This window comes from Centruroides vittatus, unplaced genomic scaffold (genome assembly GCF_030686945.1).
Source record: "Centruroides vittatus isolate TY-2023 unplaced genomic scaffold, ASM3068694v2 scaffold_435, whole genome shotgun sequence".
Taxonomy (NCBI): Eukaryota; Metazoa; Arthropoda; class Arachnida; order Scorpiones; family Buthidae; genus Centruroides; species Centruroides vittatus.
The window spans coordinates 4,893,044-4,914,116 of NW_027122708.1; the positions used below are offsets into that span (position 1 = coordinate 4,893,044).

General features: G+C 28.6%; 1 protein-coding gene across 1 annotated transcript in view; it reads left to right on the forward strand.

Moving 5' to 3' along the window:
• Nucleotides 1–20,652, forward strand: part of CCT5 (chaperonin containing TCP1 subunit 5) — a 39,782-nt gene extending 19,130 nt beyond the window's left edge. Inside the window, exons 4-11 of the mRNA XM_067287152.1 lie at nucleotides 2,052–2,250; nucleotides 4,314–4,506; nucleotides 9,305–9,454; nucleotides 12,167–12,286; nucleotides 13,097–13,282; nucleotides 15,623–15,760; nucleotides 18,330–18,510; nucleotides 20,188–20,652. Coding sequence (XP_067143253.1) covers nucleotides 2,052–2,250; nucleotides 4,314–4,506; nucleotides 9,305–9,454; nucleotides 12,167–12,286; nucleotides 13,097–13,282; nucleotides 15,623–15,760; nucleotides 18,330–18,510; nucleotides 20,188–20,315 — 1,295 coding nt within the window. The 3' untranslated portion in view covers nucleotides 20,316–20,652. The remainder of the gene's footprint in view (nucleotides 1–2,051; nucleotides 2,251–4,313; nucleotides 4,507–9,304; nucleotides 9,455–12,166; nucleotides 12,287–13,096; nucleotides 13,283–15,622; nucleotides 15,761–18,329; nucleotides 18,511–20,187) is intronic.
• Nucleotides 20,653–21,073: the final 421 nt, after the last annotated feature.

A 21,073-nucleotide genomic window follows, 5' to 3' on the forward strand; every position in this document is an offset into this window, starting at 1 on the left:
AAATCCATACTAAACACTTAGGAGTGATTGAATCAACCATTGGGAAAACATTTCTTGGTAGCTTATTTAACCATTCAGTTAAGCATTTTGGAGTTTCTGGAAACACCAAGAAGTTTACATTGACATGCTGATTCTATGTAATAAGACCCATGGAAATATCATATGGATAGTTGATGGGTCACCAGTAAACTAATGCACAGATCTTGGTTTTTAGCCAAACCTCTATAAATTGAAACTTTTTAACTCAAAGTTTGAATTTTTTTTCTTCAACTAATTCAAGTTAACCAGGTTCCACTGTACTAGTTTTTTACAATTAAATTTAAAATACAATATTCAAATTACATGACAGAATTATGCCTTTGTTTTCTATATTCTAATTTGCAGAAGAAGCTATATTGTTTTAAAATACAGAATTATTAAATTAAATTAAATTAAATTATTTATTCTAAATCTAACAAGGGGATGGTATGACATTGGGGTTGCTGATTTTGATCAAACTCGGTGAGATTATAGTGCATTCCCAAGAACTGACGTATGCCAATCAGTAAGGTGCAATACTAAAATTAAAGAAGACAATTGAGGTTGAAAATTGCAGATCACTTAAAACCTTTAGAATTTCAGTCATTTGTAGAATGGCCAGTGGCTTGGTGGGGGCTCGCTGGTTTCATAATCATGAGGTTGGTATTTCAAATCTCAGTGGTTTCAATGTGATTCTTTTTTCCTAAAACTATAATTTTTATTTTATTTTTGGTACTTTTAAATTTATTATATTGTCAAGAGAGAAAAATTGATTTATTTTTAGAAAATTACAAATGCCCAATAAACAGAGTAAGAAAACAATAAAAATCCATCTGTTTCAAGTAAGAAGTCAATGTCAAAAGCAATTAATAAATATACCTAACAATATTTATTAAAAACAAAATATTTTCTATATTAGCATATAGTTCATACTTACTCTGGTATTGTTTAAACTAAATGTGTCTATAATTGCATCTATTGCATCTTTGTTTACTAAAGAATGAAAAGAAGTCACTCAGCACTAAATCAGGGCTGTACACTGGGTGTTTAAAAAGTTTCAAGCTAGGTGGAAGTTTGAAAGGCGACAGCTTTAATGTGTGAAGACTTCCACCTCTTTCCTGAACTGAAAAGTTGGCTATCAGGACAGAGGTTTGAGTCTAATGACGATCTCCAAAACAATGTTAAGGCCCACCTCAATCACTGGCAGCAACATTCTATGAAGAGGGGATTTCAAAGTGCATCCACAGATAGACAAATGTCTCAATATTCACAGTGATTATGCTGAAAAGTAACCATGTTTGTACCTAACTTTAGCTCATAAATTTATTTTGTTACTTACACTTGTCTTTCTTTTATGGACCATTGGAAGTTGAAAAAACTGCCCTTGTATATCTACAAAAACTATCAAAAATAAAGAAAAATATGTTTATAAAATAATACTAAACTTCTATTTAGATACTTAATTGAGACATTTTAGGAAAGATTTTTAAAATGCAGTTTATTAATTTGGAAATTTTCTATGCAGGGAATGAGTAGCTATTTTCTTTTAATTAAAGCTGACAATTTCATTCATATAAATAATCCTGGGAAACTCCACCTTCCTATAGTAAATCTATGGAAGATGTTTGTGCTGTTAATTGACTTTAAAATTTTTGTTTCTATCCCTGTTATGCTCTAATTGGTAATTTATATTATGACTGCCTTAACTTCGATGAATAAGAGTTTGTAGACTTACAATAAAAAAATGGTGTAGTATTTTGGCTAACATTTTTATGGCTATTGCTGTAATCTCATTATTGTTTTTTACTGAAAATTTTCTCTGTGCCTAATTTGTTCAATTGGACATACTCTGCACCTCTTCAGATGTGTATATATATATATTTGAATATTCATCACAAATTTTCTTTTATTAATGAATACATTTTTTAAAAACTACAATTTTCACGAATAATTTTTCTGATTGAAATAAAACATTTTTTATAAATATTTATTTTAAAAATTGATATATATATAAATCTGTGTGTTTAATTCAGTACTTGCAGGTGCCTTGTTAGAGCAGGCTGAGCAGTTATTGGATAGGGGCATTCATCCAATTAGAATAGCAGATGGTTTTGAAATGGCTGCAAGATTTGCTATGGATCACTTAGAAAAAATCAGTGACAGTTTTACTGTTGACTTAAATAATTTAGAACCTTTGATTGAAACAGCAATGACTACACTTGGTTCTAAAATGTAAGTATAAATTTTTTTTTACAATTCCAATTAATTGCCCCATCACTAGTTCTTAATTGAGAATAACTTCAGATTATTCAATTACTATTTTACCATGGAATATTCCATGTCTTCCATGTTCCATTGTCTTTACACCTTACATATGTAAGGTTTAAAGACAAAACTTTATTATCCAAAATGGAATAATGTACAAGCTAATGCACAAATTATGGGAATTGTAGAATTATGGAAACTCCCTCTTTCAATGGAGTTTAAAGATAAACTTGGAAGAAAATACATCATAGTGGAAAGTCCAACTGTGAAATCTTCAAAATTTGGTAGACCTAGCGGCAGACTTCTCTTGATTCATAAAGATTTTAAAATATTTAATTGTGGGAGCATCTTTAAGGCTGAAATTACTCACTTTAAATTTAGCAACTACTTTCAAACAGTTGATTCTGCTACAGCACTCCCACCATAAACATCCCATATTTCTTTTGCTGTTTGTACAGCATTTTTGCCTTTACAATAGAAGAAAAGAAACAAGTGTCAAAAATGTGCATTGTTCACATTTATTTTCACAACAAGACAAATTAAATAATATTTGAATAATCTTAATGGTTTTTGTAATGGACATGTCTCGAGGTTATTTTTCATAATATTCATATACAATTCTAATAATTTTTGTGTCAATCAGTGTCTCAACTGTCAACTATCAAAAATCACTACGAATTTTCTGAACAGCCCAATAATTTATTAAATTATTTTATCAAATACTTCACTTTTAAAATATTTAGTTATCTAAATTATAATACATATATATTAAATCATGTTGATATATAAAATTGATATGATTTTCAAAATCTAAAATTAATTAGGTTTATAGATAAATATGTTCAATTTGGAATATAATATAGGGTGTCCACAAAAGATCTTTATTATACAAATTCACAAGGCAAAAATATAGCATTTTATTGAAATGCAGTTTGCAGTAAAAGAAAGAATAGCTCAAAAAGTTTTTTATTAATATAAATATTTATAACAATGCTAATGGCTTGCAGAATTAAAAATGGTGACAGGAAAAGGTACAATGTGTATTGTGGTTAGTTAAAACAAAATCACCTTGTGCCAAGAAAGTATTACATGAAGTTCAGAAAGATATCACCGAATATCCCTTCAATTTATTTTTGGATACAATTGGAGAAATTTAAAGAAATTCAGCACTCAAAGATTCATCTAATCTCAGTGGGTGACTATAACATTTCGAGTGCTGAATAATTTTCTTAAAACTTTTGCATTCAAGAGTAAACTGAAGGGACATTTGGTGATGTCTTTCTGTATTTCCTGCAATATTTTCTTTGCATAGTTATAGCAATTTTGTTTCAGCTAACCACAACATTTCACTTTTTCCTATATTGTCACCATTTTTAAATCTGCAAGCTGCTAACACGATTATAATCATTTACATTAAAAATCTTTTTGAGCTATGCTTTCTTTTACCACAATCTTCTTTTCAGTAGACTGCTTCATTTTTGTCTTGTGAATTTATATAATAATAATGATCTTTTTTGGACACCCCATATTATATATATATATATTGTGTGTGTGTGTGTGTGTGTGTTATAAATACGAACTTATAAAACAAATAATTTAATAAATACAGTAGAGCGTCATTTATTTGAATCAATTGGGGACTGGGGTTGTTCGGATAATTGATTATGTACGAAAAAATATATTAACCTATCTCATGTTGAAATTTTTCTCTGTTGCGTGTCGCTATGCGTTGAATTTTCGTCAATGTTAAGCCTAACATAAATTTTTATAATAATAATCGTGGCTATTGTATCGTTAAAAATTATTTCTTTATTTTGTACAAACAAAATAAATATATTGAAAAATATAAAAACAAAAAAATTATATTTTGGAAGTTAATCTAGTATCAAAAACGTTCGATTCAGCACGACACAGTCCAACTGGAACGCTTTTGGTTAACTGACGTTTCAGTTGATCAGCTTTCGGATAAACAATGCTCTAATGTAATCTTAATATGTTTTGTTAAATGTTAACTTTTTTCCTATTTTAAGTGTAAACCGTTGTCTTCGTCAATTTGCTGAAATTGCAGTAAAAGCAGTCATGGCCGTTGCAGATTTGGAGCGTAGAGATGTAGATTTTGAATTAATTAAAGTAGAAGGAAAAGAAGGTGGAAAATTAGATGATACAACTTTGGTTCATGGAGTTATTGTAGATAAAGATTTCAGCCATCCACAAATGCCTAAGGTAACTTTTTTATAAAAGCATTCATAAGTTATTGGTACAGAGTAAAAAATCAAAATAAAACTAAGCATTAAAACCAGTAACATTGTATAATTTAGTACTAAACATATTTAGGATATATTTTTATGACAGTTATTGTTTTCAAGGAATAATTCAAAAAAATAGTAAATTTTTTAAATTTAAAAAGTACTCTATTAGTCTACCAACTAAATTTTTTTTTTAACATTGCAAAAATTTACAATAACTACAGAGTATAGCCAAAACAATAAATTCTTATTTACAGCATGTTAATGAAATAACTAGCTACAAATAAATACAGACAAACTTTAAATTTTTTTTTAGCAGTTTTTAAATTTGTAGTTTTTTCAACTTTGTTTTATTATTAGTATATTGTAAGTAAGTTACTTATTTCATAGATTTGTTTACTTGTTTTTATTTGTAGTTCATAAATGAATTTTTTATAATGTTATAAAGGGAAAAAATAACAAAAATCAATGCAAATATAACTATTATTAATAGCAAATTCTGAGTAACTATTATTGATGTATAACAGAAATCAGAATTAATTATTTATATTATGTACTTGTTTATAAAATATAATATAAATAAGTTAGTTAACAAATATACTGTATATGTACTGTCTTTTAGAAAGGAAACATTAAAGAAATATTATAAAAACATATGTTTTCTAATATTTCTTTAATGTTTTTTTTCTATCTTTTATACATCACATTGATTTCACTTGAATTTCAAAATTTTATAAATTTTCTTCAAAAATCATCACGTATGTGCAAAATTCAATTAAGAACTATTTAAAACTCATCAAGGTATCCATTAAATTTTGTTCTTAAAATATGGTTAATGTTACCTTAGGTCACAAAATGGCGGCGGTGGGATTTTTTCTCTACGTTGGAGACCGCTGCGGGGAAAAAAGCTTTCCCTCGATTCAAGATGGCCGCGATTCCGGCCGCCATCTTGATTTTCTCTGCAGACTCCGCGGATGTTAACCGAAATAAAAAATAAAAAAAAAGGATTTTTTTACTCACGTTTCGATGGTGGTTGCCTGCTTTTTCCTATCTTTTTTTCCTTTCCGAACATACTTTTTAATATACGCCCTTTCTCGTACTTTCTTTTACATAATACGGTCTCGTCAATTTCCGCCGTTTTATTCGGCCATCCTATTTTAAACGATGTCAAATTACTCACAGCTATAAGCATTACAAACTGTATGAGATTTAACCAATCGACTCCCGTTTTTCTTAATATGCCCGCCGCAATCGCCGAGGTCCTCGCCGTATATTCCAGACACAGATAGTGCCATATAAACGTCAGAATGCAACCCCAGCAAATGTGGCCAAATTTACTTTTAATTGTTCCTTCAAAGGCAGTAGTCTTCGTTCCGCACTTACTACGTCGCAATAAACAGCTTTCTCTACTACTCCGATAGTATAATTTGCATATAAAAAGGCAATGAATGCAAACGGACTCGGTCGGCTGTAAACTTAATTTTACAGCAAATTTCAATGCGTTATCGATATGGGGAGGCAAACCTGCCTCCAAAAAGTCGTCTTCCATTAACTTGTAGAAATCACGGGTGGTGCATCTTGACCAAAATTCGGCGTTGCAACTCAAATCGACAATACTACTCATTATCGAACAATTGGCAATAAACTAAACACGGGGAGGTGGGGAGGAATAAAAATGAAATATCGTAACCAGAAAAAAAAACACAGCAATTATTCCAATACGCAATTCGTCGCAACACTGCGGTAAACGATTCCGACTGAAAACTAGTCGATTTGCATAAAATTGCATTGAAATTAACGGAAATCACGTCACAGATCGAGCATTTGCATATTCGTTCGTAACACCACTACGAATTCCCCGCCGATATTACTCTCGCACGACGTCACGAAAAAGCTCCCTCTACCGTCGCAAATTTACACACACGACGGTCGCTGTTTTGAGGTTACAGGATAGTCGGCAGCGTCAAACTCAGGGTTGTAACCGAACGGGGAAAAATTCTCAACGGCGTCGACGTCACGACTCTAGGGAAAAAATTTTTCCCCGCAGCGGTCTCCAACGTAGGGAAAAAATCCCACCACTACCATTTTGTGACCTAAGGTAACATTAACCCTAATATCAAAAAGACAGTATGTATATATTTATTAATTAATACTAATTTGGCATTGTTTTGTGTTTATCACTTTTATTAATATAAATAAGAGTGTAGTAAGTTGTTTCACAATTAATTGCATTTATTTCTAAAATTTATACATTGAAAAACAAAGGTGTTTCAAAATTATGTAGAAAAAGAGTACTTTGCAGTTGTATTTTATCTGAGTTTATAAAATATAAATTTATCATAAAATTTATAAAAGATTCTAAAAAATATTTCTTGTTATTTAAGAAAAATTATACAATGTTTTTCAGTTATTCTTGAATTTTGATTTATCATTTACAGAAAATATTTTTATATTAATACATTTGAACCAACAGTATTTTCTGTAAAAATATTAATTTTAGGAGAAATTCAATGATTTATGAGAATTTTTAATGCAATATACAGTGATACCCTGGTTTTCGTCTATAATCTGTCCAAAAACAATCTGTGAAATCCAAAACCAACGAAAACCAAGGCAGTTATTTCCATATGAATCAATGTAAATCCAATTAATTCATTCTAGACACTCCAAAATACATAACAAAAACACATTTTATAGAGAATTAATATAGCATTAAATACTAAAAGCAATAAGAAATTAACATAAAGAACTAATTAGCATAAAGATAAAAGCATTAAGATTAAAGATAAGATAATTAGCATTAAGATGAAAGCAATGGAATTGTTCGGCTAGACACACTGGGTAATGTCTTGTCTTGTAGAAGCTAGTTGGACATGAGCTTCTAGCCCATATTGCCCTGCGGTAAAGTATTACATAATTGTCATGTAATAGTAGTTGTATGGTTTATGATGGTTGTATCGAGGGGAATAATGCCTTCCGGGAAATCTGTTTAAGGGTAATTGGCCCGTATTCAGGCATTACAGACGTGGAGAAAATCCGGAAAATTTTACGTTGCCAGCTCACCCTGACAAAGCATGAACCCATGACCAAACTCCCAGTGTTCGGGGAATGGAACTGTTGGCCAATGGTGGGCCATCATGAGATAATGTTCACACAACGAGAAATAATACCACACTGCACTGGAAAACGCGTGGCTTTGTTTTCGCAAAGTTAGCAGCCAGGTCACCAGAGCATGCCGACGAAAACTGAGACAAATTTTTCATGAAAAAATCAATAAAAACCGAAACTGGCGATAACCGAAGTCAACGAAAAACGAGGTATTACTGTAATTTAACCAAATACTTTTTAGATTTATACCTGTGTGTGCGTGCATGCGTGCGTGCACACACAAATTGTTTGGTAATATGAATATGTTGTGTTATTATATACTATATGTATATAGTAAACAATAATCCAATATATTCGTACTACCTAACAATTCTGCCACATTATCAATCAGGCTATAGTAAGGCTAATAAATAATTAGATAATAAATCAATTTAGCTAGAAGTAGACAGTTAAGCAATCATCTCTCAATAAATTTTTAATAATTAGAATATTCTGTAAGAAAAGTGGCTGGAGTGTGATTTGAACCTGTAACTCCTGCTTACCATGCAGATGAATTGCCACTTATGCTACCCAACCTCTGTTCATCTTCTCTTCTAGAGCTATTAATTAATTCAGATATAGCCATGCTGTTTACTCTTTAGATTGTTAAAAAAATTTATCAATTTTCTTTTAGTATACAGAAAATATAAATTTATGATGTAACAAAAAATATATTAAATATACTAGTTTCAATGTTTCAGTTTTACTTAATATATCTAGTAAAATTGATTTTTCCACGACCAAAAAATTATTTTTTTACTTTATTGCAGAGTTAATCATTCAGAAATATTTTACTGCTGCTTGATACTAAAGTGTCTGAAAAGTTGTTGTGCAGGTTATTAATTTTGTTATTGCTGTTTGTTTGCATTGATACATGTTAATATACAGTGTGTCTCAAATTAAACTCTACATTCTCCAGCTGGCTACAGCAAAAACTATTCATCAGAAATTCATGAAAGTTTGGGAATGCCTTAATGAGATAATGGGGTTTTTTTCTAGAGCAAAAGAGGTTAGTTTAAAAAATTACCACTAGAAGGTGCATTCAAGCTGAAATAGTGGCATATTGGCCTGCAATATATCCAGACTTGAATCTATGCAATATTTGGCTTTCTATCTCAAAAACTTTTTCTTTGAGATAGCCTACAGCCATATACTATCTAGAGGCCCTCATCAGGAAATGAGGACTTCTAAATAGTGGCCAAAAATTTAGAACTTTACATTTTTATGCAACTTATAAATCATATGTAAAGTTCAATAAAGTGTGTTTTGTGATTCAATTTCATGCTTAATGTCAAAAAAATAAGCAAACTAGGATTTTTATTTTTGCTTGCTATTTCCAGTATTATATTTTTACTGCCAAGTGGTGCATTTTGTAGAACTACCCATGTATATATATAAAATTCTGATTTTAACATGACAGACAATGCAATGATTGTATCTATTTTACTTTAAAGCTTTTAGCATTGATAGTTATATTATTGGTTTTATGTTGATTGTGATATAATCGAGTCAAAAGACCATTATATCTAATTCTATCTACATTTTCTGTTTCTAGTGTAATTATGGACTGTTAGTAACCTAAATAATAATATTGGTTTTATATTTTTAATAATTTTATTTTATGATAGGAATTGAAAGATGTAAAACTTGCAATTCTGACTTGTCCTTTTGAACCTCCAAAACCCAAAACCAAACATAAGTTGGATGTCACTTCTGTTGAAGATTATCGTTTATTGAGAAAATATGAACAAGAGAAATTCGAAGAAATGGTTGATCAGGTGATTAAAAATCTTTTATTATTTTAATATTACAAAAATAAGATACAATCTTTTATAACAACTTAAATTAACCATTTGAAAGTACATAGTTTAAGCTGTTTTTTTACATAGTTGCAATTTTTTCCAAACACTTTTCCCAGTGAGAGATAAGGGTAAAAATTCCTTCCTAAAAAGATACTCCACTTAATGATTTGAACAATTCTATGACTTCATCATCTGAGAAGTGTTTCCTAAGAGGTCCAAAAAGGTAAAAATCAGAGGGTGCTGACTCCAAACTATTTGCAGGATCGTTCATCACTTTCCATCATAATTTTTTAGCCAGTTTGAAATCTGATATGCAGTATCATTAGGAGAGTTAATTGCATTATTATGCAGCAGGCTTATAATGGTCAAGATGATAATGCTAGTTGCTATCAAGCAAGAGCAGTAAAAGATTTGCAACAAGAAAAACACATCAGGTGTTTAAAGTGGCCATCCAATAGTCCAGATATAAATCCTATCAAAAGCTGTTGGTTAAGTTAAAACAAACTTGTCACTTCAAAGATGCTAAAGAGTAAGGAGGAATTAAATGTTGTACAATAGAGCATCGATAATCCAAATACCGATCAACCGAAACATCAGTTAATCGAAAGCATTCCAGTCAGCAAATTCAAATTTTCACTAGTGCTGTGGTGCTGTAACATTTGGCTGTCTTGGGCTATTCCGATATTATTTTTGTTGGTATGTTTTAGCTGGTAGCACTGGTGGGACCGTGAGAAGGTATTTAAGGACGCACCAGTATTTGAACGAGGCTTTTTTTTTCATCGTGAATAATGAGCTTTGCTTGTTTTGTGTGGTGTTTTTCTGAGGACTGTGTCGTGCTGAATTGGAAGTTTTTGACGCTAGATTGATTAACTTTCGAAATATAATTTCTTTTGTTTTTATAATTTTTAATATATTTATTTTGTTTGTGCAAAATAAAGAAATTAATTTTTAATAATACAATAGCCTTGATTATTATTTTAAAAAAATTTTTATTAGGTTTAACATCAGTGAAAATTCAATGCAAAGCGACACACAACAGAGAAAAATTTCAACATGGGATAAGTTAAAAATAAATTTTATGGCATATTTCTTTTGAATTTTGTTGTTTATAGCTGTTGTGCTGTTATATTCCAGCTTATTGGAAAATTATGTCAAGGAGTTGTATAATGCAAAGTTTTTATTCTCAATTGCAGATAATTTATAAGTAATTCATATGTAAGCATACAGATTTTGCTTATAAATTAAGAGATTAACATAGGCATTTTCAAGATATTCTAAGTGTGAAAAATTATTTTAATATATATGCATGCAAATTTTTACATTTATCATTTATTGTTTTTGATGATTCCATTTTATAAAGTGCATTTAATAAGCTGCTGTTTATTTCTTGTGTTTATGGTTCATAATAAAAGAATTTTAGAAAATTTTTCTTTTGGAATTTAGACATTCTCAAAATCATTAATTGGCATGCATCAAACTGTAATTGAATATAATAATTTATAAAAATGCTTTTTTTAAAAATTTCTAATGTCTAAATTTCACTATCATCAGTTGTTTTCAATAATTACTGTTAGAATTGAACAAGAATCATGTCATCTCCAATCTCTTAGTTTTACAAAGATTTTTTTTAACTTTTTGTCTTGTTGGCACCAAGAGGGCTTTTTAAACATACCCATCATGACTGGTGGGAGATAACGGGAAAATGAGGGGTAGAATCCTACATATCCAGGACAGACTTTCCATGAAAAATTTTGGGGTTGCTTCCCAGTTTTGATCCTAGGTTTCCCACAGCAGTAGATTAGCATCTTAATTGCCTCAGCCATCTGACCATTCATATAGATATTCATATGAATATGATTATTTAAATATATACTTTAGGAATGTTTGTGTATAGTATCTAATCCACCATAAATGCTATTTTGTTACCTAATGGGAGGATCTGTATCCATATGAATTAGGTTAAGGAAATAATAATGTAGGCTGATGAATGTCATAAGAAAATCAAGAAATAAGAGAATTTTTATTTTGGACTTCACTAGCAAAGTGCAGATAGTTTTCTGATAATGACTTAGATACTATATATCATGTATCATAGCCTTCATAATATAAGTAATTTGTTTTGGGTTTAATCTGAAAAGTATGATATATGCTCTACAAAATGTTGTAATGAAAACTGCGTTTCTGTAATTATGTGGTTGGAATGAATTTTCTAGAATAATAGAGAAATTAAATTTATGAATGAAAACTTAAATTTATGACACGTAAAATTAGTATGAACTTACATAATGTAATCTTTGTCTATAAAGTGAATGAAGTTAGCTTCTCACTATGATTGAAACAAAAATTTTTTGGTAGCATGAATGTTTTAAGCTAGAAAATATGAAATAATCTTTGTTTGCCTTATAATTCCTTAAAATATCATAGATACTTAATAAAGTATATATTTTTTATGGAGAAAAATAAACTTTGAATATAACTTATATATGTTATAAATCCTGGATACACTTGTTATTGCTATTACTGTTTTTATTCACAAATATTAGAATCACTGCTGTCTTATGGAATAAAGTTATGCTTCCTAGAAATGTCATAAATTAATTATTAGCAATAATTATTTTCATTGTGACTCTAATATATATTATTTAATAATATATTTCTTTCATTAAAATAAAATATCTTCTCTTTTAGGTTAAAAATACAGGTGCTAATTTGGTTATATGTCAATGGGGATTTGATGATGAAGCTAATCATCTCTTACTTCAGAAAGAACTGCCTGCTGTTCGTTGGGTTGGAGGACCTGAAATTGAGGTTTGTCACATAAAAAATTAAGGAATTATAAAGTGTTAAATTTGTTTTTAATCAATAATAGTAAATCAGGATGAAAAATTCTTAAAATCTTTATACTTAGAAGACATGACACAGACAAATAAATTACAAAGTCTTTACAAAAGGCTCTGTGATTTGTATTCTTGTGATCCTTTTTTTTTTTTTAAATACCACAGGAATGAAATTATACACAAAGCAGTAAATCTTCTTTTAAGGCTTTTCCCTTCCTTAAAAGAGTGGTCAATCCACTTTATATTGGTAAATTAAATACTCTATGTAAATTAAGCATTAAATGAACTAATACTTGTGGATTAAATATATCTTCAATTTTTATAAATGAACTACATATTTAATTTAAAAAAAAAGAAAAGAAAATTTAACAAAGAAAGGAAAAGATAACAAATAAATAAATCTTATTATTATATCATATGGCAGAGCCTGGTGGTGCTGGATGGTCCAAGTCTGACTTAAAAAGATAAAAGCGAAAGATTGGGAACAGAAGAGTATCTGATCATAAAACAATGCCAAATAAAAAACAAGCAGTGACTCCACAGAAATATTGCTAGGGTCTAATATTGCTAAAAGAGGAGGAGGAAATTATGGCAAATTGATAAATTATATTGCGTTATGATAATTTTCATTTTAATATAATGATATGATTAGATAAAATATAATAGCTAATAATGTCAAAAATATTAAATATTAACACTATCATTTCTTAGCATAACTATATGTGAATGAATCTTTTAATTAAACAAGATTCATAAATTAATAAAATTTCTTTGTTTTTAGTTAATAGCAATTGCAACGGGAGGAAGAATCGTTCCTCGTTTTAGTGAGTTGACTCCTGATAAGTTAGGAAAAGCAGGAAGAGTCAGAGAATTGACTTTTGGAACTACGAAAGATCGAATGTTGGTGATTGAAAAATGTCAAAATTCTCGTGCTGTGACTATTTTTATTCGTGGTGGGAATAAAATGGTAAGTGTACAGAAAAAAAATATATATGTATAAAATTAAAATGTTAATTTAGTGTTTCATTATGATTAAGAAATTAAGGGGGTGAAATACGCCAATTGAAAAGTTGCCAATTTTCTCTGTTTTTGGCTCATTTCTCTAAATGGTTTCTTATATGAAAGTTAGAGCAAATATAAACCATTTAAAAAATTTACACATGGTGAAATTCCTTTTTGAAAGTTAATTGAAAACTTTATAATGTTATAAAAAAAATTAGCAATTTTTTTTTCCTGTAAATAAATTTTGTTAATGGTATCAAAGGATGATAACTTCAGTCATCTTATTCTTATAAAACAAAATTTTTGAAATGTTAAATGTCAATAAAAATCTTTTAAGATAGCATTAGAGAATTGCATTTGAGCATTAAATTTAACTTCAAAGATGTGTTTAGTTTATATTTATTAAAAATTATTTTAGTTAAAATATTAAATATAATTTATTTTAAAATATTTTTTAAAATTTGCTAATTGATTAATTATCAAAATGTTAAATTTTTTTAAAGTTGATTTTTACATAAACATCAAACTCAGATTATTAACAAGCAAAAACTGCCAGCTTTTTCATATTTAAATTTCTGTACTAATTAATTAGTATATTTAGTCTCTCAGTATACAGAAGCATCACATGCCTTATGGTAAATTATTTTTACTTTTGAAATACAGTGGTGCCTCATATAATGTACTTAATTCGTTCCAGGTGCACGTCCGTTAAGTGAAACGTCCGTTATACGAAACTCATTTTCCCATAGAAATACATGTTAAAACATCTAATTCGTTCTGCAGCATAAAATAACCGTACTGTATCATTTAAAAAAATGAACATGGGGTGCGTTCTTTTATTTCTCCGCGTAACTCTGCGTGAGCAACATCCGTTTAAAAATTCCTGTGGAACTAAATGTTCCTAAATTCCGGTGGGAGTGCGCGCCGTCGAACGGCAAAAACGGCCGCTTGTAGCAGTAGTTTACAGTGGAAAGCAACATGGCGTCCTCCATGGCTAAGATAGTTTCGTTTCTGGGTCCATTATGTGGTTTTATGAATGAAAATTTAGAAATTGTGAAGGTGCGAGTTAGCGCATGTGGTGATGTAAGTGTCTTTTCGAATTTTTTTTCGAATGGTAGCCGGCATTCTAATTTTTTTCGTGGCTATTTTGAATGCTCTTTCAACAAATAATCCATTTTATGGTTAAATTTTACAATTGGTACCCTTCTTTTGCCTTTAAAAGCTCATATTTTAAAATTATAGATTCCTCCGTCACGATACTATCGATAGTGCAGGTGCTGCCATCTTTCTTTCTTTCACCGTCGTTCCTAAACGCCTACAAACAGCAGTGCACTCCCGTAGTAGTGGAGACGCAGAGCGACCGCTATTAAAGAACGCACCCATGGAGTAGTCACCGATTACGCCAGAAAGTCCGTTGTTCGCAGCCAGTCCGTTGCTCGAGTTACGTAACGGCCAAACAGAAAGTCCGTTGTTCGCAGCGTCCGTTATTCGAGGCGTACATTATACGAAGCACCACTGTAATAAATTTATTATTTGTTAAATACTTTATTGTAAAGTATAATTATAAACTGAATTACTGTATGCATTCATTCAATATACTGACACTTTCAGTTTTGACAAAATTTATTTAAAATTTAGTAAATAACAATTTCTATTTGTTTCTAAAGTATTTATACTTATTAGTTTTGTTAAATTTATCAGTAAATTAGATACATTTATTTAGTGCAAATTAATAGATTTCAATTATTTCTCCGGTACAAATTCATATTGTACCAGAGAAATAAATGAAAATGCCATCTACAATTTTTAACTCGGTACTTCTGTTTATATTGTATTTCACGAAAATAACTATTTTTCATTCAGGTTTATTTGGAAATGGTTCTGAAAGGGATGTAGAAGATTAATAATAATATCAAATGGGGAATCTGCATGGTATTGTTATGCTTGGCATTTTATATATTTTTTGAAAATATAACTAAAAAACTGATTTGATTCTTGTGGAAAATGTATTTTGAAATAAAAATATACAGTATATAATCAATTTCAGCCATTGCTCTAATTTTCATAAAAATCTGTATTTAAGCTCAGAATAATGATAAATCACTGTTTAAGATTTTTAAATAGTGAAGATTAATACTACTATAATTAACAAAATATATGGTCTATATGTCATTAACATGTTATGAATACAACAGAACTATAATTTATATATAATATACTTTATATGAAAAAACTTAAGATATTCTAAAGTTTTAATTTACTATAATACAAATTTAATAATGTAAATATTTGTAATATTTTCCAGATTGTAGAAGAAGCAAAGAGAAGTCTTCATGATGCACTATGTGTAATAAGAAATTTAGTGAAGGATAACCATATTGTTTATGGTGGAGGGGCTGCTGAAATAGCCTGTGCCTTAGCTGTTAGTCAAGAGGCAGATAAAGTATGTGCTTTTAACCTCTTATTTATTTATTTTACAAGAACTTAAAGGTACAGTCCACAAAGGACAAAGTAATACCTTTCCCAAAACAATACAAACATAAACAAAATAATACAATAACAAAATTAATAATTATACAGATATTTTTACATGTGCTTTTAAAATAAGAAAAGTTGCAGTGAATAAATCTTCAAGTTCAATGATTGATGATATGACTTAAATGAAAGAACATTGAGATATACAAAGTTAGCATCTGTAGGTGTGTAAGCATGATGCATTAAGGGTGACAAATTGATACTTGAAAATTCATTCTGGTGATAAAAAGTAACAGTAATCATATACTTTTTATTATTTTCAGTTTAGATTACAATTTTACAAGCATACCATTAATAATCTCACAATTCTTTGGGCTTATCATACATATACAGCCTTTTTTTCCCTTAATTTTTTAGAGACAAAATGCATTTTGGACTTCCATTCCTCCTCTGACATTTTACAAATACATTTAAAACACCTAAAAACTGAATTTTACAACTTGTACAATTATAACACATTTTCTTGCTGATAGTTTTCTTTAAAACTACCTTTAACATTATGTATAATTTAACACAATTAAAATTTAGTTAAAATTTGTAACTAGTTGAACTTTTCATTTCTCTCTTTTATTCTTGGTTTCTAAAAATTATTTAAAAATAAACAAGTGAAAAAAAACAGTAACTAAAATTATATTTAAACTAACTTTCATTTAACAAACAACCTACTATTTGCTAATATTCATTTTATCCAACTTTGTTTTTATATAATGTTTTAAATAATAAGATATTTTTTAGTGCCAAAATGCATTTTTTGCATTAAAAAATAAGCAAAAAAAGGCTGTATGTTTATGACAAGTCAAAAGGATTATGAGATTACAATTCTATATTTACACCATTAATAATCTAAACTGAAAATAAAAATAATATTTATGGGCTAGAAGCAATACACAAGATATACCTTTTTATTGAATTTCATCTCTGTTGTGCACTTTCCTTCTGTCAAATAGCTTGGTGTGATACTTGCCTTGTGTGGATCAGCCATCTAAGATAGTACTTGATAATACATCTTCTGGTTGTACAAAACTACTGATTGGCAAAACATAGTTTGCACATCATACTCTGCTTTGTATTTATACTATGATTGACTATATTATCATTATACATTCAGTGGCTGTTTCAAGAAATGTTAGGCAAAGCTGCAAAATTGCAGCATACATTAGAGTCCTGCTGGTTCGAACATCCGCCTAATCCGAACATGTTTTAATTGGTAGAGAGGAAATTTTTTAGCTTGCAAAATATATGTTTTTTGCATTTTCCAGTTGAATTTAAATTGTATTAATGGTACAAAAAGATTTAGAATTCTACAACAACAAAAATTGTATTTTATTGTAGTACTGTATTAATACTGTACAAAATTAATAAATCAGTGTTGACATGGCCTATTAAAACAGCAGATCTATACTGTACTTACACACAAAAACAGAACCAAATGTCATTGATGGTGTTGGATCTATATAAACTGGACCTATTTTACTGCTTTTTTCTGCATTATTTCAGTTATTCGGCTAATCCGAACAGGGCTCGGTCCCAATTTATTCGGACTAGCGCAACTCTACTGTACTACTAATCTTGCTGTCACCAGAGTCTCATCAGTGATCCCTTACAGTTGGAGTCTTTTTGATTCTTACTTCTTTTCATTTTTTTATTCAGGCTAGGATGGGAGAAGCTTTTCTCAGATACACATGTAATTAACAACTATGCTTTAGATGTCATTTGTAGATCAGTTTTCCTTTTTATATGTTGAAGGAAATCTTTTTGATGAATTCTAATGACATGCTTATTCCATTTAACATTGTAAAAAGAAACTGTAAAACCATGACTGAATCAGATGACTCCATGGTTAAACCTGAAGTGGAAATAACTACAAAATCATTTAAAGAAGTCAACTTTTTAATGTGGTAAAACATTTCTTAAGATTATTCTGTCTTATCATCAGGATTGTAAAGCAGTTAAACATTTGGATCTGATGATGGGACAGAAGATCCCAAAAAGTGCTTTATTGCATTCAAAAGTTGACTCCTTTAAATGATTTATAATTATTTTTGTTTCAAGAAACTTGAAAAAAAGTTAAATGTGTTCCATTTGGTTGTCTGATATTGTGTAGTGACTTTCAAGATGATTTTAATGGATTAATTTAGTCTTTAGTCTTATTTTAATCTTTTTTATGATAGAATTTTATTTATTATTCTTATTTGAAACATGATTATAAATGCAGCTGTTGAAGATATTTATTATTATTGGTCTGCTCATACAATTTTGAGTTATATATTCTTAATAAGATTATTCATATTGTCTCTGATAGTCAAGCTGCATTGAAAACACTCCATGGGATGGCCAAAATTAACATTTCAAAATTATAAAACTAAAATAGACATTTAATTAATAAATAAGATATTTATTAATTAAATATGACTACATTAACATTAAATGTTGTATTTGAATTATTTTAAAATTTAAATGTGAATTTTTACTTTTAGATATCAACTTTAGAACAGTATGCATTTAGAGCATTTGCTGATGCATTAGAAAGTATACCTTTGGCCTTAGCAGAAAATAGTGGGCAAGCCCCAATTCAGACATTAACTGAAGTTCAAGCCAGACAAATAAAGGAAAATAATCCTTGGTTAGGAATAGACTGTATGAATAAGGGAACAAATGGTAAGTAAATAGCAAAAACAAAAAATCATTGATCATATTTTCTTTTTTAATAATTATCTTGTTTTAAATTCGACACATTTAAAACAATCTAAAGCACATTTTATCAAATTGTAATATTAAGCATTATGAGTTTTATGCTAACATTAGAATGTTTTGGAATAAGAGCATGTTACTATTAAAGAGAACTTCTAATTTATTATAGAATACTGAGAATTTATAAATTTGCTTTGCTACTGTTATACACTATATGATAATGGAAACAAAATAAATTTTTATGAGTGCTTATATTATTAAATATAATATCCAAAAGTATGGACTTCTAAAATTAAAGGAAAAAAATATTTGTACTCAGTGAAAAATAAGTGTTTCATTTAGATGCCTCTTTATTATTGAATAGCTAAATGTGTTTATTAGTAAGCAAAGAATACATTAATTGAAATTAAGCATTATTTTTAATTTAAATAAGAATTTTGAAATAATGGGTTTTTAGAATATTAATAAATTTTCACATATACAGATAAATGTTGTTTCAATTAATATATTGGAAGTAAAAATAAAGATTATGATGATTCTATAAAAATAGGATGTATCAATATTCTTGGAGAGTTAATATGTAATTAAATTTCAAAATGAATTTCTTATATAATAATTTTCCTTTTGAGAATTACATTAAAATAAACTTCAGTTAATTTATAACATATTATGATTATGCAAGTAATTTTTGTGACAAATTCACTATTGTGATTATAATTGAGAAGTGAAGATTGTATTTTTGCTTATTAAAAAATTTATAGCTGGACATCTGCAGTCCCATTGTAATTCTATTGCTTTAACATTCTGTATCCTTTCTTTCTTTTATCCTCATTCTAAATAGAAAAAATTATTATTAGATTAGAAAAAAAATACATTTTTCAGCTTTTTGTATCTAAATATTGATTTTAAGAAAGTCATAGAATTTTTTATTTCATAAGGAAGAAAAGTTAATTATTTTTAGTGAACATACCTAGTAAATTACAGTATTTGTCAATTTTTTAATTGCTTGTTTTTATTGCTCAAAACAACTAGAGGTTGATTTAAACAAAATTATGTAAATGAAATTTTTATAATTTTTTCATCATGTACTGTACAGTGTATCAACCTGTACAATGCAGGAGATATATTTCACATTATACAAGATACGTATTATCTGACGATTTTATACAAGTTTAAACTTGTCTTTGAGTTCCCACATGGATTGCACTTTGCTAATGAGATGTGTGTTAGTTTCAGATATGATTTTATTGTGTGCAGAGTGTTAATTAACTTGTTTTAAAGAAAGTTTCTTTTAATGAAGGAAAAAACAAAATATAGGTAAAAATATATACCATTATTATAAATTATAAGAAGCATTTGCTGTTTTAGCCATTTGTACTGAAACAAACAAACAAAAAAGTACCTGAGAAGTTGAGAAAATGTATACTTCTAGATGACAGAATTTTGTATGAGTACTAGTTGCACTTTTTTGTCATGTTATATGGGAGTTCATAATATAATTAATTATCATGTAATAATGAATAATGATTATTAAATTATTGTTAATCATTAAAGTTGCATATTTTTAAAAAATATATTTGTTCTTTAAACGAATTAAAATGCTTATATTTTTTTTATCTTATTAATATATATATTTCTTTACAGACATGAAAGAGCAGCATGTCATTGAGACTTTGACAAGTAAAAAACAACAAATCAGTTTGGCTACCCAACTAGTGAAGATGATTCTCAAAATAGATGACATTCGTTCACCTGATAATTCACCATTCTAATTTATTTTGTAAATCTCTAGGCATTTTGCTATTCTTTGTTTATTTTAAAATCACTATATTGGAATTAATGTTTCTTTTTTAAAAGACAATGCTTATAACAGGTTAAATGTGCAAATTAATTTATATATTTTGGTTTAAAAAATATATAAAAAAAGAAACTTGTTTTTATATGATTTATATAATGTACTTGTTCCTTTTATTTACATAAATCTGTTGCTTAAATAATTCAGTGAATGAAATAGCATTTGTTAATAATCCATTTTAAACTTGGATTTCAATAAAAAATGACAATACAAATGAATCAGTTAATAAAGTGTATCACAGAATCAAAACACAAGTTATTTTTCTTGAAGTCATTTATTAAACTCAGAAAATATTGCCTTATTGGAGAAATGGATTAAAATATTATCAGATTTTTAAATATGATGATTAGAAATTAATAAACTATAATTTTAAAAATGTACAGGATGTTTCAAAAGCAAAAGTACAATAATTTAAAAGCAATATTAATTATCATCCAAGATTGACATTACAATGAACAATTGTAATGTTCATTAAAACATGGAAAACTGTCCAAGTTTTATGTTTGCCCATTACAATTTCTCATTGTGTGCACCCTGTCACATAGCATGCATCCAACCAATATTTGCAAGTCATTCCTGGTGGAGGATGCAAAAGGTTGGACAGCTGCAGATCATTTATTACATGCAAAATCTCGATTAATAAGGGTAGCAATATTGCATTTTGCATCTGGGAGA